Source organism: Ammodytes marinus (assembly GCF_949987685.1).
Source record: "Ammodytes marinus genome assembly, chromosome: 16".
In the NCBI taxonomy this organism is placed as follows: domain Eukaryota; kingdom Metazoa; phylum Chordata; class Actinopteri; order Uranoscopiformes; family Ammodytidae; genus Ammodytes; species Ammodytes marinus.
In genome coordinates, this window is record NC_137220.1 from 20,342,796 (window position 1) to 20,362,311 (window position 19,516).

Consider the following 19,516-nt stretch of genomic DNA (forward strand, 5'->3'; position numbering starts at 1 on the left):
TGTTTGGTGGTTCATTGTGATCAGTGAACAATGTATTACCTAACTGTTGGTTCTGGTATAAGGTTTATAGAGCATCATAACAGTTTAGGATGAGGGCCTGCCAGTTTGCTGCCTAGAGACTGGGATTGCTGTGTTGATACTAGTCACTGCTGCATTAAACCAAAGTGTCTAAAACAGATGGCAAAGGGCTGCTCAGTTCAATGTTCTTCTTGCTTTGTGGGCTGTAAAAGTCGGTTTCATTATTCTGTAATAAGTGTGTGCAACATCCAGACAGGTGCAATTTTGATCGATCAAACAAACATTGGTGAAATAACGGAGAAAACTAGGTCTTTTCATGATATGTTGGTAGGTTCAACATTCTTTTATTTTATTTTTTCGATCTTGAAATGCTCCCATCTTCCACAATGAACATTAGCGTCTTTACATACGTACAAATCCATGTCAAAAGGAAGCGATGGTAATGAACAACCAAACCAACCACCACCCATTTCTTAACACCACACTATCTTTGCCTGCTTCATTTTTTTGTCCTCTTTATCTTTTTCATAAAACCATCAGCAAAAGCACACACATTACTCATTAATACACACTGAAAAAGGGGGAGGAGGAATGAGGCAAATACATGTCATTACAGTCAATAGGAGAAAAGACACAGTATAGAGGAAAATGGAACAACACCTTTGCGAAAAAAATAAGATATAAAACCAATTAAATAAACATTACAGTGTTGTTCAAGGTTGGGGGAGGGGGGCTTTACATTTATACACAAGCACCAAAAAGCCAAACATGGTACATAGACTGTTGTTAAATAAGGATCCAGTGCAGGCAATTCATCACTGCCAAGGTAGTAGGACTACCGTTATAAAGGGATTGATAACCTCTGGAATGAATAATGGAGGCACAAGGGAAGCAGGGGGTGTTCTATTGTTCATAACTTGAAGCCAATATTGTTGTTGGTAAATGTTAAGGCTGGTACCAATCGGAGGTTAGGGGATTTTAGTTTCGCATTACTTTTTATTTCACAATAACTTATCTGTGGAATGAAATTAGCCTAAAGGGTCATTCCGGGTCAAAATAAGAAACCACATTTAATTTCAATAAATGTACAGAAGCTATTAAGGGCTGTTTACTTCAAATCTTTACACAAAATAACTTGTTCAGAACTCAGTGCACTAGTGTGTGTGTGTGTGTGTGTGTGTGTGTGTTTACATTAATGTGAGCTCCTGCAATGCCCCCAAGCATCCCATGCCTACATTACAGTTCAAACTCAAGGCTGTACGTGTCTAAAAGGTCTGTACACATTCTCCGTCTATGTTCCTGTGGGCTTTTCTACAGTGATGGGTGTGGAGAAGAGGGAAATAAATACATTGGGCCAGTGAATGGTAACAACAACAAGATATAGTTGATAAAGCTCAAATAAACTAAGGGCTCATAGCCTGCAGCTGGTGAATTTCACCGAATATTTAAAGGCTGGTTAAAGGTTAAGAAATCCAAACATTTTAATGAGGCCCTTGCCTCATGAAACATGTTCTCCATTCAGTGCTGTTGGCGCTCCAAACTGGACGGCCATTTCTGTGTAAACAGGGCATTAACAAATGATTAATGCTAAAGCTTAACAATCAAGAGAGGCGTTTTAATTCAATTGGGCCCTGCATCAACAGCGGTCAACCTGGCTGTACAGTAATTATGTTCCATAGAAGGATGGTCATTTTCAAAACCCTCTTTTACCAATGCAGGTTTGTTGCATTTTCGTTGAATTTGTATTCAAATTTCTTTGTAAAATATATATTTATAATAGTTACATATATTCATATATCACAATTATTTACAAACCAAGTGCTTAAAAAATAAAGGTGATGGCAATATTTCGTGAAATAATGGAGATGATTGGGGAGAATATGAGTTGGTAGAGGTAGGGTCAGGGAAGAGGTATGGAACAAATTTGTAGTGTTGGTGGTTCTTTGGTCGAGGGAATCTCCCCAGTATACATTTGCATTTGATTAATTAAGGCAGATAGCCATACATGACTATGTTTGTCTACCGTCGAATATGTACCAAATTTATAGTACTCTTTCAGTTTTTCTACATTCTTGTTTTTAAGTGATCTAAATGTTGATGTATGCTGACATCGTTGGATGACAAAAGTAGAAAAGTAGGCAGTTCCATTCCTCCTCTCATCACATAAACAAAAGTGCTTCTGTAAGTATGGAGAGGATGTAAGAAATGACAAATCTATACAATATATACAAATATGATACAGCCCTACAAGATGTCCAGCCTTTTTTGTGATATTGGGGGTAAGGAAATAGAAAAGCCCAACTTCCTGTCCCATGGGCTTTAGGTGGGGATTTGATTATAGGGCAAAGGCATGATGGCAGGGTAGTTCACTTCCTAGAGGAGAAATGTCTTTTTTGTCAAAGTTGTGACAAGTTCTAAAAAGCAATTGTCACTTAATCTCGCCTCTTGTTTCTTCGCCCACCTGTCTCCTTTTTCCCACTGTCCTTCCTGGCCCCTTCCCCTGCTGTCGTCTGCTTGAAGATGCCACACTGGCTCTCTCTGTTAATGCTGTGCTGTGGCATGAGTGACAGATAGGGATGCTGAGGCAAGGGAGGCGACGTGGCAGAGGGAGGGGTTGTTGGGGATTCCTGGCCTGAGCAGTTGCCAACACTGCTCCCGGTGCTCATGGCCCGGTGTTTGAGTCTGAGTTTGTGGGGCAATGCCGTGCCCTTCACCTCTCCCTGGGGATCGCGGCCATGGCTCTGAGAGCAGACATGGGGAGAGGGCAGAGGCGAGGCAGGCTGGTGGAGGCCAATAAGATGGTGGTTTTGGTAACTTGCCATATCTGAGCAGGATGAGGTGGCAAACTCGTCATCATCCGTGGAAGCCTCTTTGTCAGAGCTGCGAGGGTCTCCATCGCTGGATGAGGTGTCCTTGCCTTGGTAGTAGGCCTCACGTCCAGGCTCGCCCTCGTAGGTAAGCACAGGTGGCTCCTCGTCTTGGGCACTGAGGTACGAATGATGAGACTGCTGAAGATGGTGGTACAGTTGGGAGGGGTTGACCCCCTCAACTTGTTTGTGGAGGAACTCTTCAGACAAATCATTCTCTTGCTGGGCTTCACAAACTCTGTACAGCTGTCTCTCTCCAGCCTCGTTACGGTTGTCTGAGAGCTCATATGAAGGGGAGTTTAATGTCTTCCTCTCCATCTGCTTTGTCACCTCAGCCATTGTCTCTGCGGAGCTGTCAGTAATGGACTGTGGTAGTCGACTGACACACATCTGGCCGCTGCTGTGCTTCTGGGCTGCCTGCAGATTCATGTCCTGGGGCCTTGTCATGGTGTCCACAGGATAGGTGGCACTGCTGGAGCCATAGAGAATGACACTCCTCTGGGCAGGGGCCTGGTGAGTGGCAGGTTGGCTGACAGTGTTGATAGCTGTTACAGGCTCCTGATTGTGAAGTTGGTGCTGCTGCTCCTCCTGCTGCTGCTGCTGTTGGCTGTGATACGCAGCCTCCAGCTCCTGAGAATGCTGCTGTATCTGGTGGTGGGTGGGCCCAGCGGCCAGACCACGGTGGATGTTGAACATGATCTGAGTGGTGTTGCCATTGGCGATGTCCATCTCCAACCTGTCACCTTCCTGCTTGATCTCGAAAGGAATTGGTTCTGGGCTGTCCCTGGATGAACTGTCGGACAGGTCGGAGAGGGAGCCACGTGGGGAGTATTTGACCATCTTCCTGTGGCCCTCATTGTGTCCAGACTGCTCTGTTTCTGAGGAATCAGAGTTCATCATCACCTGTGAACTGCTGGAGTAACCACTTGAGTAGTACTGAGTAGAAGAGGAGGACGGTGAGCCTTCAATTCCTGTGTTACTCACAGCAATTTGCTGGCTCTTCTCAATGTAGGAGGCAGTACTTATAAGGCCAAAGCGCAGCTTGAGCTGGAGCAGCTCTGTCTTCAGCCTCACATTCTCATCATTCAATGCCATGACACGGTTCTCCAAAACCATATCATTAAGACGTCGCTTCTCACGGGAGCGCTTAGCGGCCTCATTGTTTTTGCGACGTTTTTCCCAGTAGGAGGCGTCCTTTTTCTCATCTGAAATGAATTCACGCTTTCGCCTGCAGGACATATTGGATTTGGGCTTGGCGAGGCGCCCTACGCGAGTTGGACTCCCTTGGACAGAAGAAGACTCTTCATAAGCACTGAAGGTCTCAAGGCAGTTTAGATTATTCTCTTCCATTTTCATCTAGTGGCTGCTAGTTTGAAATGTCTCCTGAAGGACCTGAACAAGGTCTAAAACAACCTTTGAAAGTTATTTTCTCCAAAAGTTCTTGATCTGTTTATTGAACACCTGGAACTCAGCATTAGAAACCGTCATTTATCCACTCGGTCAGGCTCGTCTGTCTCTCTTCTTTCCTTGATTGACTTCAAGATGGAAGGCTGCAGAGATAAAAACAAGACAAAAAAAATGTTAATTCAAGTAGGCTGCTGGTGCTCCATTTTGCACTTCAAATTATTTGTTTGTTGTTTTTATTATTGTAAGTGCGCATAGCGATCAAAGACACATTCCTTCATCCAAACAGCTTTCCTTTGCTGTTTCGGCATGACTGGCTTTTACTGACTGTTGCCTCTGGTAACCAATAAATGGTCACTACACCTCAATGTCTGACCTTTTGGCCCTGCTATTGATCTGCTCTGTCTGCAGAATATGACCCCTGACCCATAGCCTGCTGTGTTGATGTTGCTCTGAGTTCATTGCAAGACTGATGATCCCAGTAGTTATAAAGGCGTCTGTATCATGATTTAAACATGTAAAACATTTCTGAGCATCATTTTTTTTTGAGGCAGCTGAAAGCAAAAATAAAAAAATTGTAATAAGAGATGACATAGATGGCAACGGAGGCAAGTGTACACATGAAATACTGTAAAACCACAAAGTTGCATCAGAGTGACACATGCTGAGTGCACAAAACTAGACTAGTTTAAGGATCTGCCCTTTTGGTTTGCCTGATGGGTATATGGGCCAGACAGAGCAATGGGTGAGTCAGATGGCTGTTTGGTGGGTTGCCAGGATCTGTTTTAGAACATTTGTGAGGGACAGCCCACCACTTTTCCAAATCAGAAACCCAATCTGCAAACACTGCTGAACCACTAACCCCCCCTTATGCATTCATCCGTAGAGGAATGTGGCAACATTCTTGGCCAAAACAACTCAATGTCAAATCATTGATGCAGAGTGAGCAGATAACGTCAACAAAGGCAGCAGCCACCGCAGGTCAAGGATAAAGAAGCGGTAACTAGAGCGAGAGAGATTTGGAAGTGTGGGGGAAGCTAAGAGGTGGGGCATTTATAAATATAGGTCAAAGGCCCCTGGAAAGAAAGGAGGTAGGACATGGGCAGGAATAACATGGCCTGTTAGCATTTGGGTGAAACACCAGGGTGGTCGGAATGTCTCCTAACCAAGGAGATAAGTGCGTCAGAGCTCAAACAGAGCCCTCTGTAATGAGATGAACAGGTGTGCCTTCAGTAAAAAAAAAACAGAATGATGTCGTAATTATAGGCCATAACAGCAATAAATTGAAAAGAGAGGGGATCTTTTTTAAATACTTCCTTGCACACAGACTGAAAAAACAAACAGACTGCAGACTGAAATATCGATGGTTGCCAGAGGATGAATCCTAAAAATCTTTGTTGGTGGAAACATTTAATTTATCTGCTTTTAGTTATAAAAAAGAGAGGGCAGCTGAGTCACTCGTACTTGCAGAAATGGTAGAAAAAATCAATCAAAACTAGAGTCAACCAGACTGGCAAACGTGAGTGACGTATCAAAGGTCAAACATATCAAAATGTAATGACATATTTATTTTTGAGTTTTACATTAAAACGTATTCATTGTAATAGTCGCACTAGATCCAAAAATGCATGTTACTTAACATCTGTATTTCTAGGTTAAACTAAACACTGTCTGAATCTGCAATCTCATAATCTGGCAATGTTTTGCACTGCTTTTACTCATGCTCTTCCCAATGATCTGACACCATTACGTAACAACTCCAGGATTTAACATGGATTTAATTCTAGATTTGTGGAATTTCTAAATATTATATTTTACCTCTAAAATGCAGACGATGGACAAAAATAAATTCTCCAAAGAATCAAATCTACACCTGATTTTTTATTATATTCCTACTGTAATTGTATGAAAGTAAAGGCACTATTGTCTGACTGGTTTAAGGGTATCCTAGTGAGCCTTTGACAGTTGGACATGAGAGAGAAGGAATGAGTGGAGTGACTTTTTTATTCTCAGCATGTCCCACTGACCCAGAAAACAAGGCACCGACCGCACTCTGTAAACACAGGTCTAGCTTCCGCCATCAGAATATAGGTCAGCCATGCGGTGGAGAGGTGAAGCGGCGAGTGACGAGGGAGAGATGAGAAAAAAAGAAAGAGATTGGGAAGACAAAACAGAAGAATGAAGCGTAGAAAATCATTGTCTAAATATAGATGGACGGTGAGATCAAGGGCAGCGGAGACAAAAGAAATGAAAGGAAATCAATGATGGATAGTTAAAGCAAAGCAAGGGATTGAGATGAGATTACACTACAGCCAGGCAAGGGGCGGGGAGGGGGGGGGGGGGGGGTAACTGGGAGCAATTGTGACAATGTTGGTATTGCATCTATAAAAGGAACCCATAGAAACAAAACAGAAGGAGCAGCTAATCATATTGGACCTTCTCTCCTTTCCTCTAAACCAGTGGCTTGACATGACCGGAAAGCAGATGTTGAGGAAACAAGGTTCTATAACAAAAGGAGGGTGATTGACGTCATCGAGTGCGTATGTCGCACATCTCTCCTACAGTCAGGATGAGCAAAACACATGAATGAACTGAATGGTGTGTAATTAAGTCCCAGTGGGGGCTCTGTGTTCGCCTGTCTCTCCCTCTAGCACCCGATATGCAACAGTGTGAATGAGCTTGAATCAGGCCAACAGGGTGTTGTTGTGACTCTCCTTCACAGCTAAACTGTGCGATCCATTTCATTCACAACAACAACCACATTTACAGTTTCAGTGACAGAGCCGTGCCGGATAAGTTCCCTGCCACCAAAAGCAAGTTCAAGTGCCAGCCAGCCGGCCATTTTATTTGCATGCATCCTTTTCCCAGCTCAAAACAAACAAAGCTATAGTGTAGGCTACTGCGGGGCCCCACCCCTCTGCACACATTGCCTTGACCTAGATTACGCTTTTCCAATTTATCACACAGGCTTCACGTGTCATCACAAGGTCCCTGTGGCACTTGTGGAATGATAGCACGGGGAAGGAATCCAAGTTGCACTGGCTCCATAGGGGCCCCGCAACCGCAAGAGTCTAAATGTGGCAATGAGCTTTGGAAAGTGGACTGAGTTCAAACCCCTGCACGTGTTGCCGTGGAGCGTTTGAGGAAATGGGAGCAGGTCAAAAATTAAAAAAAGGGGGGATGGGGTAGCTTAAAAGAAAAAGGGGGAATTATGAAACCTTTGCCCCCCTCCCCCTCTTGGGAAGAATGCAATGTTTGGCAAGTGCAGGATTGTGGGGGGGGGGGGGGGGGGGGGTCATGGGTGGGGTCTGCTTAAATTCCATGTGGGGGGGGGGGCGCTGACTTTAGCTTCCCAAGAAAAATGTTATGTGGGGGGGGGGTGCAGCAGCAGCAAGGCAGAGTCCATTTCAAGCTCAATCCCAGTTCCAAGAACACACTTTCATATAACTGCTCTCTCGAAAAGGGAGAGAGAGAGAGGGAAAGAGAGAAGGAAAGAGAGAGAGAAAGCCAGCCAAGTGACTCAGTCCATGTGTTGCGCCAGTCACATGTGCTCCCGTGGCCTACTAAATGCTGTAATTCGCCTCTGTGGCTGGCTTCAAACCACAGCACAATAACAAAGCGCGGACCTCATCTTTATCATCTATTATAAGCCAGGAAACCCTGCGAAAGTCAAGAGGCCACAAAGTGGGACAGGATGCTTCTGCTGAACTCACCTCCCCAGATTTCTATCTAATAAAGTTGGTTTTGGGTGTAACCACACCTGAGGCTCTAATAACCACAGCTGTTTCACAGTGATGCAGATATGTTAGAAAAAGCTTGAAAATACGCACGGGTGTTTTACTTTTTCATAGTAAAAGTTTTAATAAATGATCATTTATATCGCGAATGGCTGTTATCAGTGTACCAATCGTTCATGTCTGCATGCCCGCCTCGTTCCTTTGTTATGGCGGGGAGAGGATTTATTTTTGGTAGGGTTTTTGATTCTGCCTTTCAAGTCAACGGGCGGCTGTGCGCCTCATCCCCCCTCCCACGGGACTAAGGTGACCTACATTCATAGCTGCCTGGCATAGAGACCCAGTGTGTGCGCCAACCAATTGGCAGCGGTGGCTCCGCAGCAAAGCGCAGCAGAACCACAGACTATGGCTTTCCGCCGATTGCATAATCTTCCCAGTTATTTAATCCATTCCAATTGTTTAATTCATTTATTATGCAACCTGCAATAACCCCTTGGATGTTTCCTACACCTCATGTAGGCACAGATGCGGCGCGAGCACAACTTACGATGCGTAAAATGCTTTCGCTCAGGCTTCAGTCCACGCGGAGAGTGACTGTCTGTCCTTGACACTATCACTAGGCTACATCTGAAATCTTTCTATTACATCTATAGAATCGCTGGGTCAAAGTGCCATTATTTGTGAATTGTACATGTGTGCCTTAACGCAGAGGAAATGTAAGAGATGGAGCCGGAGGGGGACGACCATGCCCACGTGCTGAGTAAAAAACACAAAGCCGGCGTGGAAGATCAAGCCAAGATGGATTTTCTGTTTTAAAAACCTAACTTAAAATATCTAATACAATTATTCATATGTAACATCTATGTGCCTACAAGTTATTACAGCATTTTAGACTATTACTAAACCACTGCTGGAATGCAGCCAAACGGAGTTGTTCATAGCCGCACAAGTCCATTAATAGGACACGTTGTATTGTTTCATTTCGACTTCCGATATGTCAAGCGTAAAGCAATAAATCCTAACATTCACATAGCGACTGATTGTGAGCCATATGTAACCCCGCATGCCTCCTTTGTTGCACTGTCTGACACATCGCCTTCATGCATATTCAAAATGATCCTCAGGCATACGAGGTGACTTGCTTGAATCCATCTATGCTATGCAATTAATCCAAAAATAGACGCGTCCCCACTAACAATTTACACATTTTCATTTCCCGTTTTATCAGAAATGTTCACGTCTCCACTACAGCTGTCAGCTGAGCAACTCGGGCACATAGTGACGCATCTGACCCACATTTGATCCAGATGTTCTGATCCACACCTCACCTGGCAGCGGCTGCTCTCAGAAAAGCCCGTCAACTTCAACATTCTTCATCGTGGTCTATTTTTGGTTTCCGACCGTCCGTCCGTGCCCAGGTATAGTGAACAAAGCCAACAGAAGAAGTAACAGCGGAATGTCCACATGTATCCACCACACAGGACCAGTGATCACGGCAGACGGTGCGCTCTGGATTGTGTTGCGCTCCTTTCAGCCTGCCAGTCTACTATTGGGTTAACCCCAGAGGGCTGCACCGCCGCGTTAACCTTTACAAAAGAGTCTGCTACACGTGACAGAGAAAAGCGTGTCTCCCGAGCCTGCATGGGATTTTTTTTCCCCCAGTTGTCTGCATGGACTAACCTACTAACCCAAAATAGTATTAATACGCCTCTGCAAAAAAGGATATGGGATATTCTCTATCTAATAATTATAATATAATACTAATAATACTACTAATTATTATTATTATGACAACCACAAACAAAAATAAAATCAGCAAATACAAGTAGCCTAACAGTTAGGCTAAAGCAATATACAAATAATAACAATTATTTTAAATCAATTTATTTATGTTATCAGATTTAACTGGCCCCATGAAAGCACAACAAACCATGAATATGTGACTGGGTTGTGCACCCTAACACAACAGCATGGATGCGTTGACCCTGCCTCATTACAACTGTGGCACCACTCCAATTTTATATGTTAAACCACATTCACCTGCGTTTGTTTCCACCAAACACACCCCACCTTTTGCTGAAGGAATTCAAGAACCCCTCCCTCACCCATAAATACACACAGACCCTCACAATGTGTTATGGGGCGGCGGGGGGTATAGCCTCGCCTTGACATTGAGAAATGCACCCAAAAAAAACCCACTGTAAATAAAATAAATAAATAAAAAATATTTTTAAAACAGTTTTTTTTTTAACAGAGCATTGAGGGGAGCCTGTGTAGCCTATCATATCCAACATTAAACATAATTGTTATTGTTATGCTGCACTTATTACCAGTAATGCAAACTTACCCTTTTTTGTGTAAAATTGGTGGAATCCAGAAAAGGCTACAGATAGTCCTGTTCCTCTCCAACAATCCGCTTTGTATTGCGCATTGGCAATAGGTCTCTCTGTCACACACACTGTCCGTCACTTTCAAAACACCAGCTCTCCGATTAGTGCAGGTATATGCGAGAGTGTGAACACTGTGCTGCTTGTTTTCAGTGCGCTCCTCATGTCATGTTTGTCTACAGTTCCTCTCTCTCTCTCTGTTTCTCTCTTTCTCTCTCTCTCTCTCTGTCTCTCTCACTGCTTCTCTCTCAGAGTCTCTAAATGTATGTTAGTAGGTCAGTTGTTGCATAACAGGACGCTTTGGGTGCCTTGTCACGTTTTTATGTTTCTCTCTCGGCTCTGCCCCCTCCCTCTTTCCTCGCCTTTGAATCCTGTTGCTGGAGGGGAGTTTCAGGGGGGGAGCAAAGGGGGAGGAGGAAGACCTGGAGAGGGAGGGACCTAGCCAGACTCAGTCAAGGCACCCATAATTAGGGTTACTAGAGATTACAAAAAAGTAGCATAGGGAAAGATCAGCAGATTGTGGTCCTCTGGCTTTGTGTAGCCTATTAGACTTTGTCTCACCTATTGCCAGACCAAATTGAAGTTAAATCAATATTTCCACATTTGAAAATAAATCTTTCCTTATTTTCTAATCTGAGCGTTAAGAGAGAAGATCAATATGATTCTCACATTTGTATGGTAAACATGGAGTTCATGCCGGCAGCCGAGCAGGTGGAAGCAGTTAGCCCGTGAAACAGTTTTCATTCCCGTTGTTTTTGTTGTTGTTGACCAATCTTAACAACTAAGATATCATATGACATGCTAATTAGTGAGCTATAGTGGTATTGGTATTTGGTGGTCTTACCTTCAGATGGAGCTAGGCTAGCTATATTGACCTGTTTCCAGCTGCTTGCTGAGGTTACCAGACGTATTGTAGAGTGGTATTGATCTTCTCATTTCACTCTTGGCTAGAGTGTGAGTATATTTCTTCCAAGGTCAACTATTGCGTTAACAGGCTTGATTGTCCCCTAAATGTCCTACAGGTTAATGCCAGAACAGTCAATGCTAGAAAAATGTTTTTACTTGCATTGTTATAGATTATAATGTACCTGGCCTTAAGTAAGATGAACACTGGAATTAGCTCCAACTAAGTGAGTGGGCCCACACCTTGACCTAATTATCCAACTATTCATCTACAGATATTTGTGTTATAGTAGTGGGGTTTATTTCAGCTCATTGGCCCCTGCCCTGTGGCCCCCCGCCCACTGCACCAAAGTGTTCTCAACTCAGACTGAATATTGCGACACTTTCACTCTGGAGGAAACCACAGCCACTGTTGCCATTGCTGTGTGTGCATGAACACAAGTGAGACATTTTTGGTTTGATAGCAACATAAGCTTCCCGCCATCACATAAACCAGCTCTTCTGGCCACAATGATATGAAAACACATCGTCCAATTGAAGAACAGATTGTGTTTTGATTCATCTCGATCACAAGCGTGAATGTGTGTCATGCTGGCGGGGGTAGCAAGCCTGGACTTAAATGAAGAGCGGGGGAGTTAAACTAGTTCGTCCCCCGTAGTAATTGAAGCATGGTGTCTGAATACGCTCAAACAGTTGAATGGCTATCTATCACAATGACATGCTTGGGACTTTATCATAGAGTGTATTGGGGATGAGAGCCATCTGTTTAGTGCTTGTTTCAAATGTTTTTGGGGCAGCTCCCATTTAGTTGAAGGGAGTGGAGCAGCAATTAAGGATGCTTGCACATAGCTATTTGCAACGTAAAAAAGAAAATAGTAGTGCAGTTCAGATTGTCATTGAAGCTCCACGTGTCTGATAGTCATCTTCCTCCATGCGGCTCCAGACACAGGGATGGTAAAGGTCTGCCCTGTGTCTCAGTAAATGTGCATTACAGTACAGAACATTATCTATAGAGGGATTTAAGACTGTGTGTGTGTGTGTGTGTGTGTGTGTGTGTGTGTGTTCAAATGAGTTGTTTGTTCAAGATGTGAGCATGTTTCTCCCCTCGCCGCATTACGGTAACATTTGTGCATACGGTTGCATTAATTGCAGCGATTATTCAGTATAATTGGATTGTTTTGCGCCCTTGACGGCGGCTAAGGACTTTACCATTTTGATTCTGCAGTAATGATTTGTTCTTGTGCGGTAGTTTGATAAATACACTCAATTACTGTAACTGTTTGTCTTTATTATTTTTGATGAACTATAGGATTTGATAGTGTCATTGTTGTTTTATACGTGCTCTTAACGTCTATATTAAATAAGGTCCAGATTTGTCAGAATGCTACAGCCACCCATTTTTTTTATCGTTAAACGTCAGTCCACATGGACACCCAGTGACACTGCGTCATCAGAAGGTTAAGCCCGTCTGAATGCGATGCCTCAAGTTGGAGCTAAATATGGATCCCCATTCCTATGCATCTCTTTGTTTCCTTCTTGAGCTGGAGGAGACAAACAGCACTGAGGAAGCAGAGGCATTGGCCGTGAACTTAGATCCCCCTCCCCCTGTAGAAAACATACACATACACGCACGCACACACACACACACACACACACACACACACACACACACACACACACACACACACACGCATCACTCTCTCTCTTTTTGCACCCCATCCTTATCCCCACCCTACCTGACGTTTTACCCCCTTCCAGCTATGTCTGCAAGCGTTCCCATGGCAACTGTCGCACTGCCTGCCTGGCAACAGGCTTTATCCTTTCACTGGATAAAAAAGGGGGTGGGGGACAGAAGAGTGGGGGAAGAGGGGGTTGCGTTTTTTATTTTTTTATTTTTTTAATGGATGCATGGTGAGTGCGGTAGTGTAACAGCAGCATGTTGCAGTAGATTCATTAAATCACACTCTCTTCATTCTCTCCACTCCACACCTGCAGCGTCTGCCGCGCCTCTACCTTATCACATTTCCTGTTAACCACAGACTTCTCCACTTTACTCACTGTCTATTTATACTTCCAAATATTCCTTTTATAATCTGTTTTTACGGATGAATTGTAACCACAGTGACTGTTTGTGCTTTTTAATTACACGGGGGAGACAAACAGGTCTTCTAATTGCAGTATTTTTTTTCCAGCTTCCCACAGGGGGATGTGAAAAACTACAATTAATACTTTTTATGCATAATCAGATTAGAACATTAGCTCTGTATTTATAAAACAACACTCATTCCAAGCTGAATGAGGTTTCTTTCATGAATGAAATATCAAGGACCTGAAGTAATGATAACATATGTTTTGCATCAAATATTTACAGTATTTTCTCCGAATTTCCACTGACCTTTGTATACTTGAGCGTCAGCATGCACGTGTCTACCTGCGTACATACATTGAAAATACATGCTGTAGAAATTCACTCATCACCATGCCAACTTACTTACAAACCTGCAGGAACATTGAAAATTGCAGTGATTCATGGCATGATTCATATCTTGTGGTAGATGGTGAAACAGAGATTCTGGAGCCCTATATAGTAGTGTGGTGCCGAAGATGTTGTCTTTGCTGCCCTCTGCCTGATCCAAAGTAGCACAATTCTTACACGTTCCAAATCCATAGGAAAGAGAAATAGTGGTGCAACAGATTTCAAGTTGATCCAAAATGCAATTGAAATCCTTGCATTGTTATTGACTCCCCTGTGTGCGTAATGGCAATATGGACATTCCAAAATAAGAACGCAAATCATAAAACTAGACTGAATGTGACTGCAAGGCGCAATCTAATTCTAGACATTCTTCACTGACATAATTTCTCCTCTGGCTCCTATAATTAAAAGCACAAAGGTTTCTGATATAACTGTTGAGTAATAGCCGACACACCCACTGTCTCTGTCTGCATGGAAAGAGATCTGCCTTGTGCACAACTCCCCTCCTCACCCCCTGCATTTGTCAGCACTTGTCAGCCAAACCTTACCCTCCTCGTCTTCCCTTCCAATTATTCTAGGATTACATGTAACTAGGCCAAATTATGTCCTGACTCAAATGAGCAACATGTTCGCTGTATTTGCTGTACATCTTTTGTTAAAACTAAACTCAAGAAGCAATTCTAGAGATAATGTGACTTTCACTAGTATGGGTCAAGCTTAAAAATACTACACCCCCCATAATGCAACCCAGGAGCAGATTTCATTACACCCCCATTGCTTACTAAATGCCCATTTTTAGGGGGCCAAGCCCGAGAAGGGCTGGGACCGCGTTTTGCAGAGCAACGCGGTTCCCAAGCCCTGCGGGGCAGGGAACCCTATTGTTTTTGTAAGGATTATTCTTTATTCTTTATTCTTTATTCTTATTCTTCCATGCGTAAAAGTGGTGCTGCAGCCCAAACCGTAAAGGGTTGGGACATGCCACTTGCATGGCTTATCCAGGTCCATGGTACGTACGCAGAGGAAAAAATTCAGACATCCCGGCCACTAGGTGGCGCTACAACAAAGGAAAAGGCGTTTTGGGCTATAACTTCCGCACCGAAAGTCCGACAGTCAAAAACTTTATATCCACAGATGCACACAAGTTAGATGCATCTTTTGAGATAGGCCACGCCCATTTGCGTATATATACATTTTTCGCTATATCGCAAAAACTGTGTCAGTCACCAAAACATACTCCTCCTACAGTTTTCGCCCGATTTATACGAAACCAAAAACATTATGCTCTACCAACTCCCACGAGCAAAAGTTGGTCAAATAATTTTTCTACGACCATCGGAAGACCAAACGGTAGCGCTTTAAAGATTTGCGAAAATCCGTAAAAAAAAAAAAAAAGAGGGATTTTCTTGAAACTCAAGGGAGACTATCATGGGGCATACCTGAGTCTATAAAAAAAATATGGGCAAGAAATTCCTATGTATGCCGGACTTATTAAAAAAAAGAGTTTTTCAATTTTTTGGCCTTTTTTCGCCATTTCCTAAGTCTTTCGGCGGGAAAATGGGAAAATTCAAAAAAGTCTCTTTACAATGGAGAGGTTCACAATTTCATTTTGCTCATAACTCCCCAACCAAACATCGCACATTGAAAAATGTAACATCCACTTGTTCGGTACATTGAGCTGCATCTTTCTATCAAACACAGTTTTGCGAATGTCATCCATAGGGGGCACCAAAACCACAAAAAGCAAAGAAAACGCGTTTGGGCCTATAACTCCCACACCGAACATCGCACATTCAAAAACTTTACATCCCCGGATTCCGTGAAGCGAGGGGCCGGCGCCGCGGACGACGACGCCCGATCCCGAGTCGCGTGGGAGGCTTGGCCCCCGTTCACAACTGCTTGCAGTTCTAGTTTTTATTTCAAACTCTGCAACTCGACTTTGTGAAAAAAGGCTTTTGGTAAAAATAGTCTTGACCTAAACCCTGATGACATCATTATGACATCATCAGGGTGTTTCTTTTTTTATTTTAGAGAGCTCCCTTTCAGAGCTACAGAAGAATGTTCTCACAAGTTTCTACTTCTGACGAGTAAACCGAATGTCTTGTGTAAAACTATAATGGTTTTCCCTTGAAATGATCAACTCGGCACCACGATGTTCTGCATCCGTCAAATGTATTTATTTTTTTAATATGAAAATAATACAGAAAGACAACAGATATTAAATTCTCTTCATCACCTCTGTACAGATAAAAATGGCAGTGATATAATGTATTCAAACAGGGCATCAACAGAACCTGAGGTGAGATATGATGAAACACCAAAAACATTACAATTACAGTGCCTTTGCTAAAAAAAGAGCTCCCTGACAAGTGACGATAAACAACGTTTGTGTGTGAGAAAATGAATTCAGAGCAAGGTCTAGACAGCCCATGGGTTTGTTTCTGTGTATTAACAGAGTCTGTCTCTGCGTGGGTTTACAGGTTCTAACAGATCTGTATGAGCGTTGGGAAAGTGGTGCGGTAAGTCAAACAGCCACCACTACAAAACTCTAAACAATTCCCCCTTCTCGGAGTTAACAAACTGCCGAATCACTTCCAATTGACTTTAATGTGGCTTCAGAAGCCCCAAAGCCTGTTGTCACTTAATGATGTGAGGCCATGAAGTTAAGCTTGCTTTGTAATGACGTGATATAAACAGTTTTACATTGCGTGCTTTCAGTTGTCACGGTGCATGGAATAGAGACACTATAATAGACTTAACACTACGACAGATAAGACTCACTGGCTGAGCGACATGGATCGGAACTGGGAGTAAATAGTTGTTATACAGCAGGTTATGAGATGAACGTTTACAGACATGTGTTACAATATAGCACAGTATTTGAAATAAAAAGCAACACATTGTTAAAAGTCTGTCCTCCTTCCTTCTGTTTTTGCTCAGTTTGTATAGGCTTGCACCAATACTTTGCTTGTCCTTTTAAAAGTCCAGATATTGGCCAACACTGGCTGACCCTCAGCTCTGGTCCTCAGTTGACTTTGGCCATGAGCTGCTCTGTGAAAAGCCTCTTCAGCTGAGCCACCTCATCGCTTAGAGAGTTGAGCTTTGACTTCAGGTGAGTGTTTTCATGCTTGTACTGGCCTTCAGCTTGTCCTTGCGTGGGAGGACACTGTAGGCTGTAGCCGGCAGCTGTATTGGTGCTGTATTGAGGGGACTGTCTCCCCCTCCGGCCTTCCTCCCCATCCAGCTGTTGGAGCCAGGTGCCAGTGCAGTCACTCAGTCCTTTAGGGGCCTCTCTGGGACCGTCCCGTCCCGCCAAGGACAGCGCGGGGCTGCGTCTAGGGCTGCTGTTGTCCCCCGAGGCATCCCCTGTGTCCCCGCCACCGGCCGTCTTGAAACGCAGCTTGTGAGGGAGGTTTTTCATCATCTCAGCCTGGTCCAACATTAATCCAGTGACGTCACCTGGGGAGTGATGGAGGTCGTAGCCCAGCTCCTCTGCTCTGTGTGGGGATAACTTCCCATGGTCACTCAGCCGGTCCTCAAAGAAGATGGGGCTGCCCACGCTGGAGCCGCCTGGCGTAGAGAAGCCAGAGTCCTCAGACATGTTACCAGCGTCCCTGGAGGCCCTGGTGCTCATCTGGCCCGTCTGGTGGATTGGATGTGAGGCCGAGGGGTTGGGTAGGCCCCCGTCGCCTCTGTGGAGATAGTAGTGAGGGGTCAGAGTTTGACCGCTGTGCTGAGGAGCCGACGCGAGAGGCAGAATGGAGGCGCTGGACGGGTCTTTGACCAGGCCGAAGCGGAACTTGAGAGCCAACAGCTCGGCCCTGAGTCGAGCGTTTTCCTCCAGCAGGTTGAGCACGCGGCTCTCCAGCACCATGTCGTTGACGCGGCGCTTCTCCCGCGAGCGCTTGGCCGCCTCGTTGTTCTTGCGCCTCTTGTCCCAGTAGCCGTCGTCCTTCTTGTCCACAGGGATGAACTCTCTCTTCCGTCTCACGCTGGAGGATGAAGGGCTCTCTTTGCGTTTGACGGCGGTGGTGCGACCCAGCAGCGAGCGGGCCAACATGCTGCTGGAGGTCAGGATGGACACGGCCTCATCGGTGAAGGACATGGGCCCCGCTCCTCCTTCGCCTCCCTCTTCAGGTGACTCCAGAGCCTGCTGGAGCACAGGCATTTCCTTCTGCCCCCTCATCTGCTGGGACTCCTCCTCGAACATCATGCCTGCCTGCTTGCCTGTCTGGGGTTGTGCAAGTCTTTGCTCTTTGCCAAAAAGTACAGAGCCTTGTGTAGTCTATGTGGTGCAGCAACAGTGCCACCTAGTGGTCAAAGTGACGAAAGGACAAAAAAAAGGGATTTAGTGGTTATGCAAGAGCCATTACAACACATTATTATGTAACCCCATTACATCTCTCCAATAAATCTAGAGCGTCTTGTAACATAACCTTGCAAGGTTCAATATGGGAAAATGCTTTTTTCTTTTTCAAACACAAAGCTGATTATTCATCAGACTTTTGACATTAGCCCACAATAAGCGCACGGCATCCTTAACGCGTAGAAGATTAAATGAATGTAGACTACAGTTTGACATTAACCTGATTAGGTTGTAACCTACATTTGTAGCAGACTTCACGCCTTAACAGACGTCCCTGGGTTGGTCTTTAGGGCGTTTCTTGTTCTTCATTACATTATTATGTGTCATCTTTGTTAAGCCCATGAAAGTCATTCGTGGTCGGTTTCCGGTCTACTTTTACTTGCTTCATCAGCAGTGACCCACATATTTAACAGGGGCACACTGATCTCCTGTTATATATATACGCTGACGGACTCTATTCCGTCACACTCAACAGCATCACTGGCATTACATAAGCCCTATACTAGGCTATATTTACAGCCAATTGAAAGTTTTCTAAATAAGTTGCAACAATTTTGTCTTCATGTTTTTTTTTCGGGCGGTGTTTATAACCTAGCCTATGTTTCTACAAGCATAACACGACTCAATAAAATGCTGGAATAAAAAAAAAAGCCTATTTCTTTCAGCTTGGAATAACAATTAACCACGGGTTAAATGTCTAATGATTATCATTAACGCAGTGGCTATAAAGACAATTAGGGGTTTAAAGTCCTATAAGAAAAAGTGAACTTATGCAATCACATCATCATAGCGAAGTTTTGCGAAATGTTTCTCAAGAAAAAAAAAAATCCAAAATAGTAGCCTATAGAAAACTATTCAAAAACATATCTCATTACCTGTAAAGAATGATCAGTTTTGTCAGCCGCTGCGCAGGAGTCCTGAAGTCGTGTAGTCCAGTTTCAAGGAGAAGCGCTGTGCTGTGCTGTGTCTCTCCCTCTGTCTCCGCTTTAACACTGCAGATCCACTCAGCGCTGTTACCTAATATTATCAACAGTGTGGCGCATCTCCACTTTGCTCCACTTGGAATACCGCAGCTCCTATTTGTAACGCCGGGTTCAGCTCATAGGTTCAGCTCAGGACGTTGCCTCTCCTCGCGCGAACCAGCGGGGCCCGTTTTGTGTGTCGTCTTTGTGGGACCGCCTCCCTTTTTAGACAGCCTAGACCCCGCCCCGCCGAAGGAAAGCTCCTCATCATCATCATCGTCATCATCTCGCACCGCCCTCCTCTGTTTGAATAATCCTTTCATAACAATTAAGTAATGTTGCGCTACTCTTTCTCTCCCTGGCACTAACATACATTTGATGCATACGGTATATAGTACACAT

General features: G+C 44.2%; 2 protein-coding genes across 4 annotated transcripts; both read right to left on the minus strand.

Annotated features, from left to right (window-relative positions):
- Nucleotides 1–350: 350 nt before the first annotated feature.
- On the minus strand, nt 351–10,656 carry nfil3-2 (nuclear factor, interleukin 3 regulated, member 2). 3 transcript variants are annotated; one of them, XM_080044449.1, is made up of 2 exons: nt 10,371–10,656; nt 351–4,435 (listed from the first exon to the last, which is right to left on the minus strand). In XM_080044449.1, the coding sequence occupies exon 2, from the start codon at nt 4,239–4,241 to the stop codon at nt 2,451–2,453; it is 1,791 nt and encodes a 596-aa protein (XP_079900575.1). In that variant the 5' UTR covers nt 4,242–4,435; nt 10,371–10,656; the 3' UTR covers nt 351–2,450. The 3 variants fall into 3 exon arrangements, with proteins under 3 accessions (XP_079900575.1, XP_079900576.1, XP_079900577.1); XM_080044450.1 differs by lacking the exon at nt 10,371–10,656 and adding an exon at nt 9,352–9,506; XM_080044451.1 differs by lacking the exon at nt 10,371–10,656 and adding an exon at nt 9,347–9,506.
- A 5,291-nt stretch (nt 10,657–15,947) lies between these two features.
- Nucleotides 15,948–19,291, minus strand: nfil3-6 (nuclear factor, interleukin 3 regulated, member 6). The gene is made up of 2 exons (XM_080044685.1): nt 19,028–19,291; nt 15,948–18,096 (listed from the first exon to the last, which is right to left on the minus strand). Exon 2 carries the CDS (start codon nt 17,997–17,999, stop codon nt 16,812–16,814), a length of 1,188 nt encoding a protein of 395 aa, XP_079900811.1. The 5' UTR covers nt 18,000–18,096; nt 19,028–19,291; the 3' UTR covers nt 15,948–16,811.
- Between the last annotated feature and the right edge of the window lie 225 nt (nt 19,292–19,516).

What these genes read in the sequence shown, in the direction of transcription:
- nfil3-2 (XM_080044449.1), bottom strand. Translation starts at nt 4,241, where the DNA reads ATGAAAATGGAAGAGAATAATCTAAACTGCCTTGAGACCTTCAGTGCT.
- nfil3-6 (XM_080044685.1), bottom strand. Translation starts at nt 17,999, where the DNA reads ATGATGTTCGAGGAGGAGTCCCAGCAGATGAGGGGGCAGAAGGAAATG.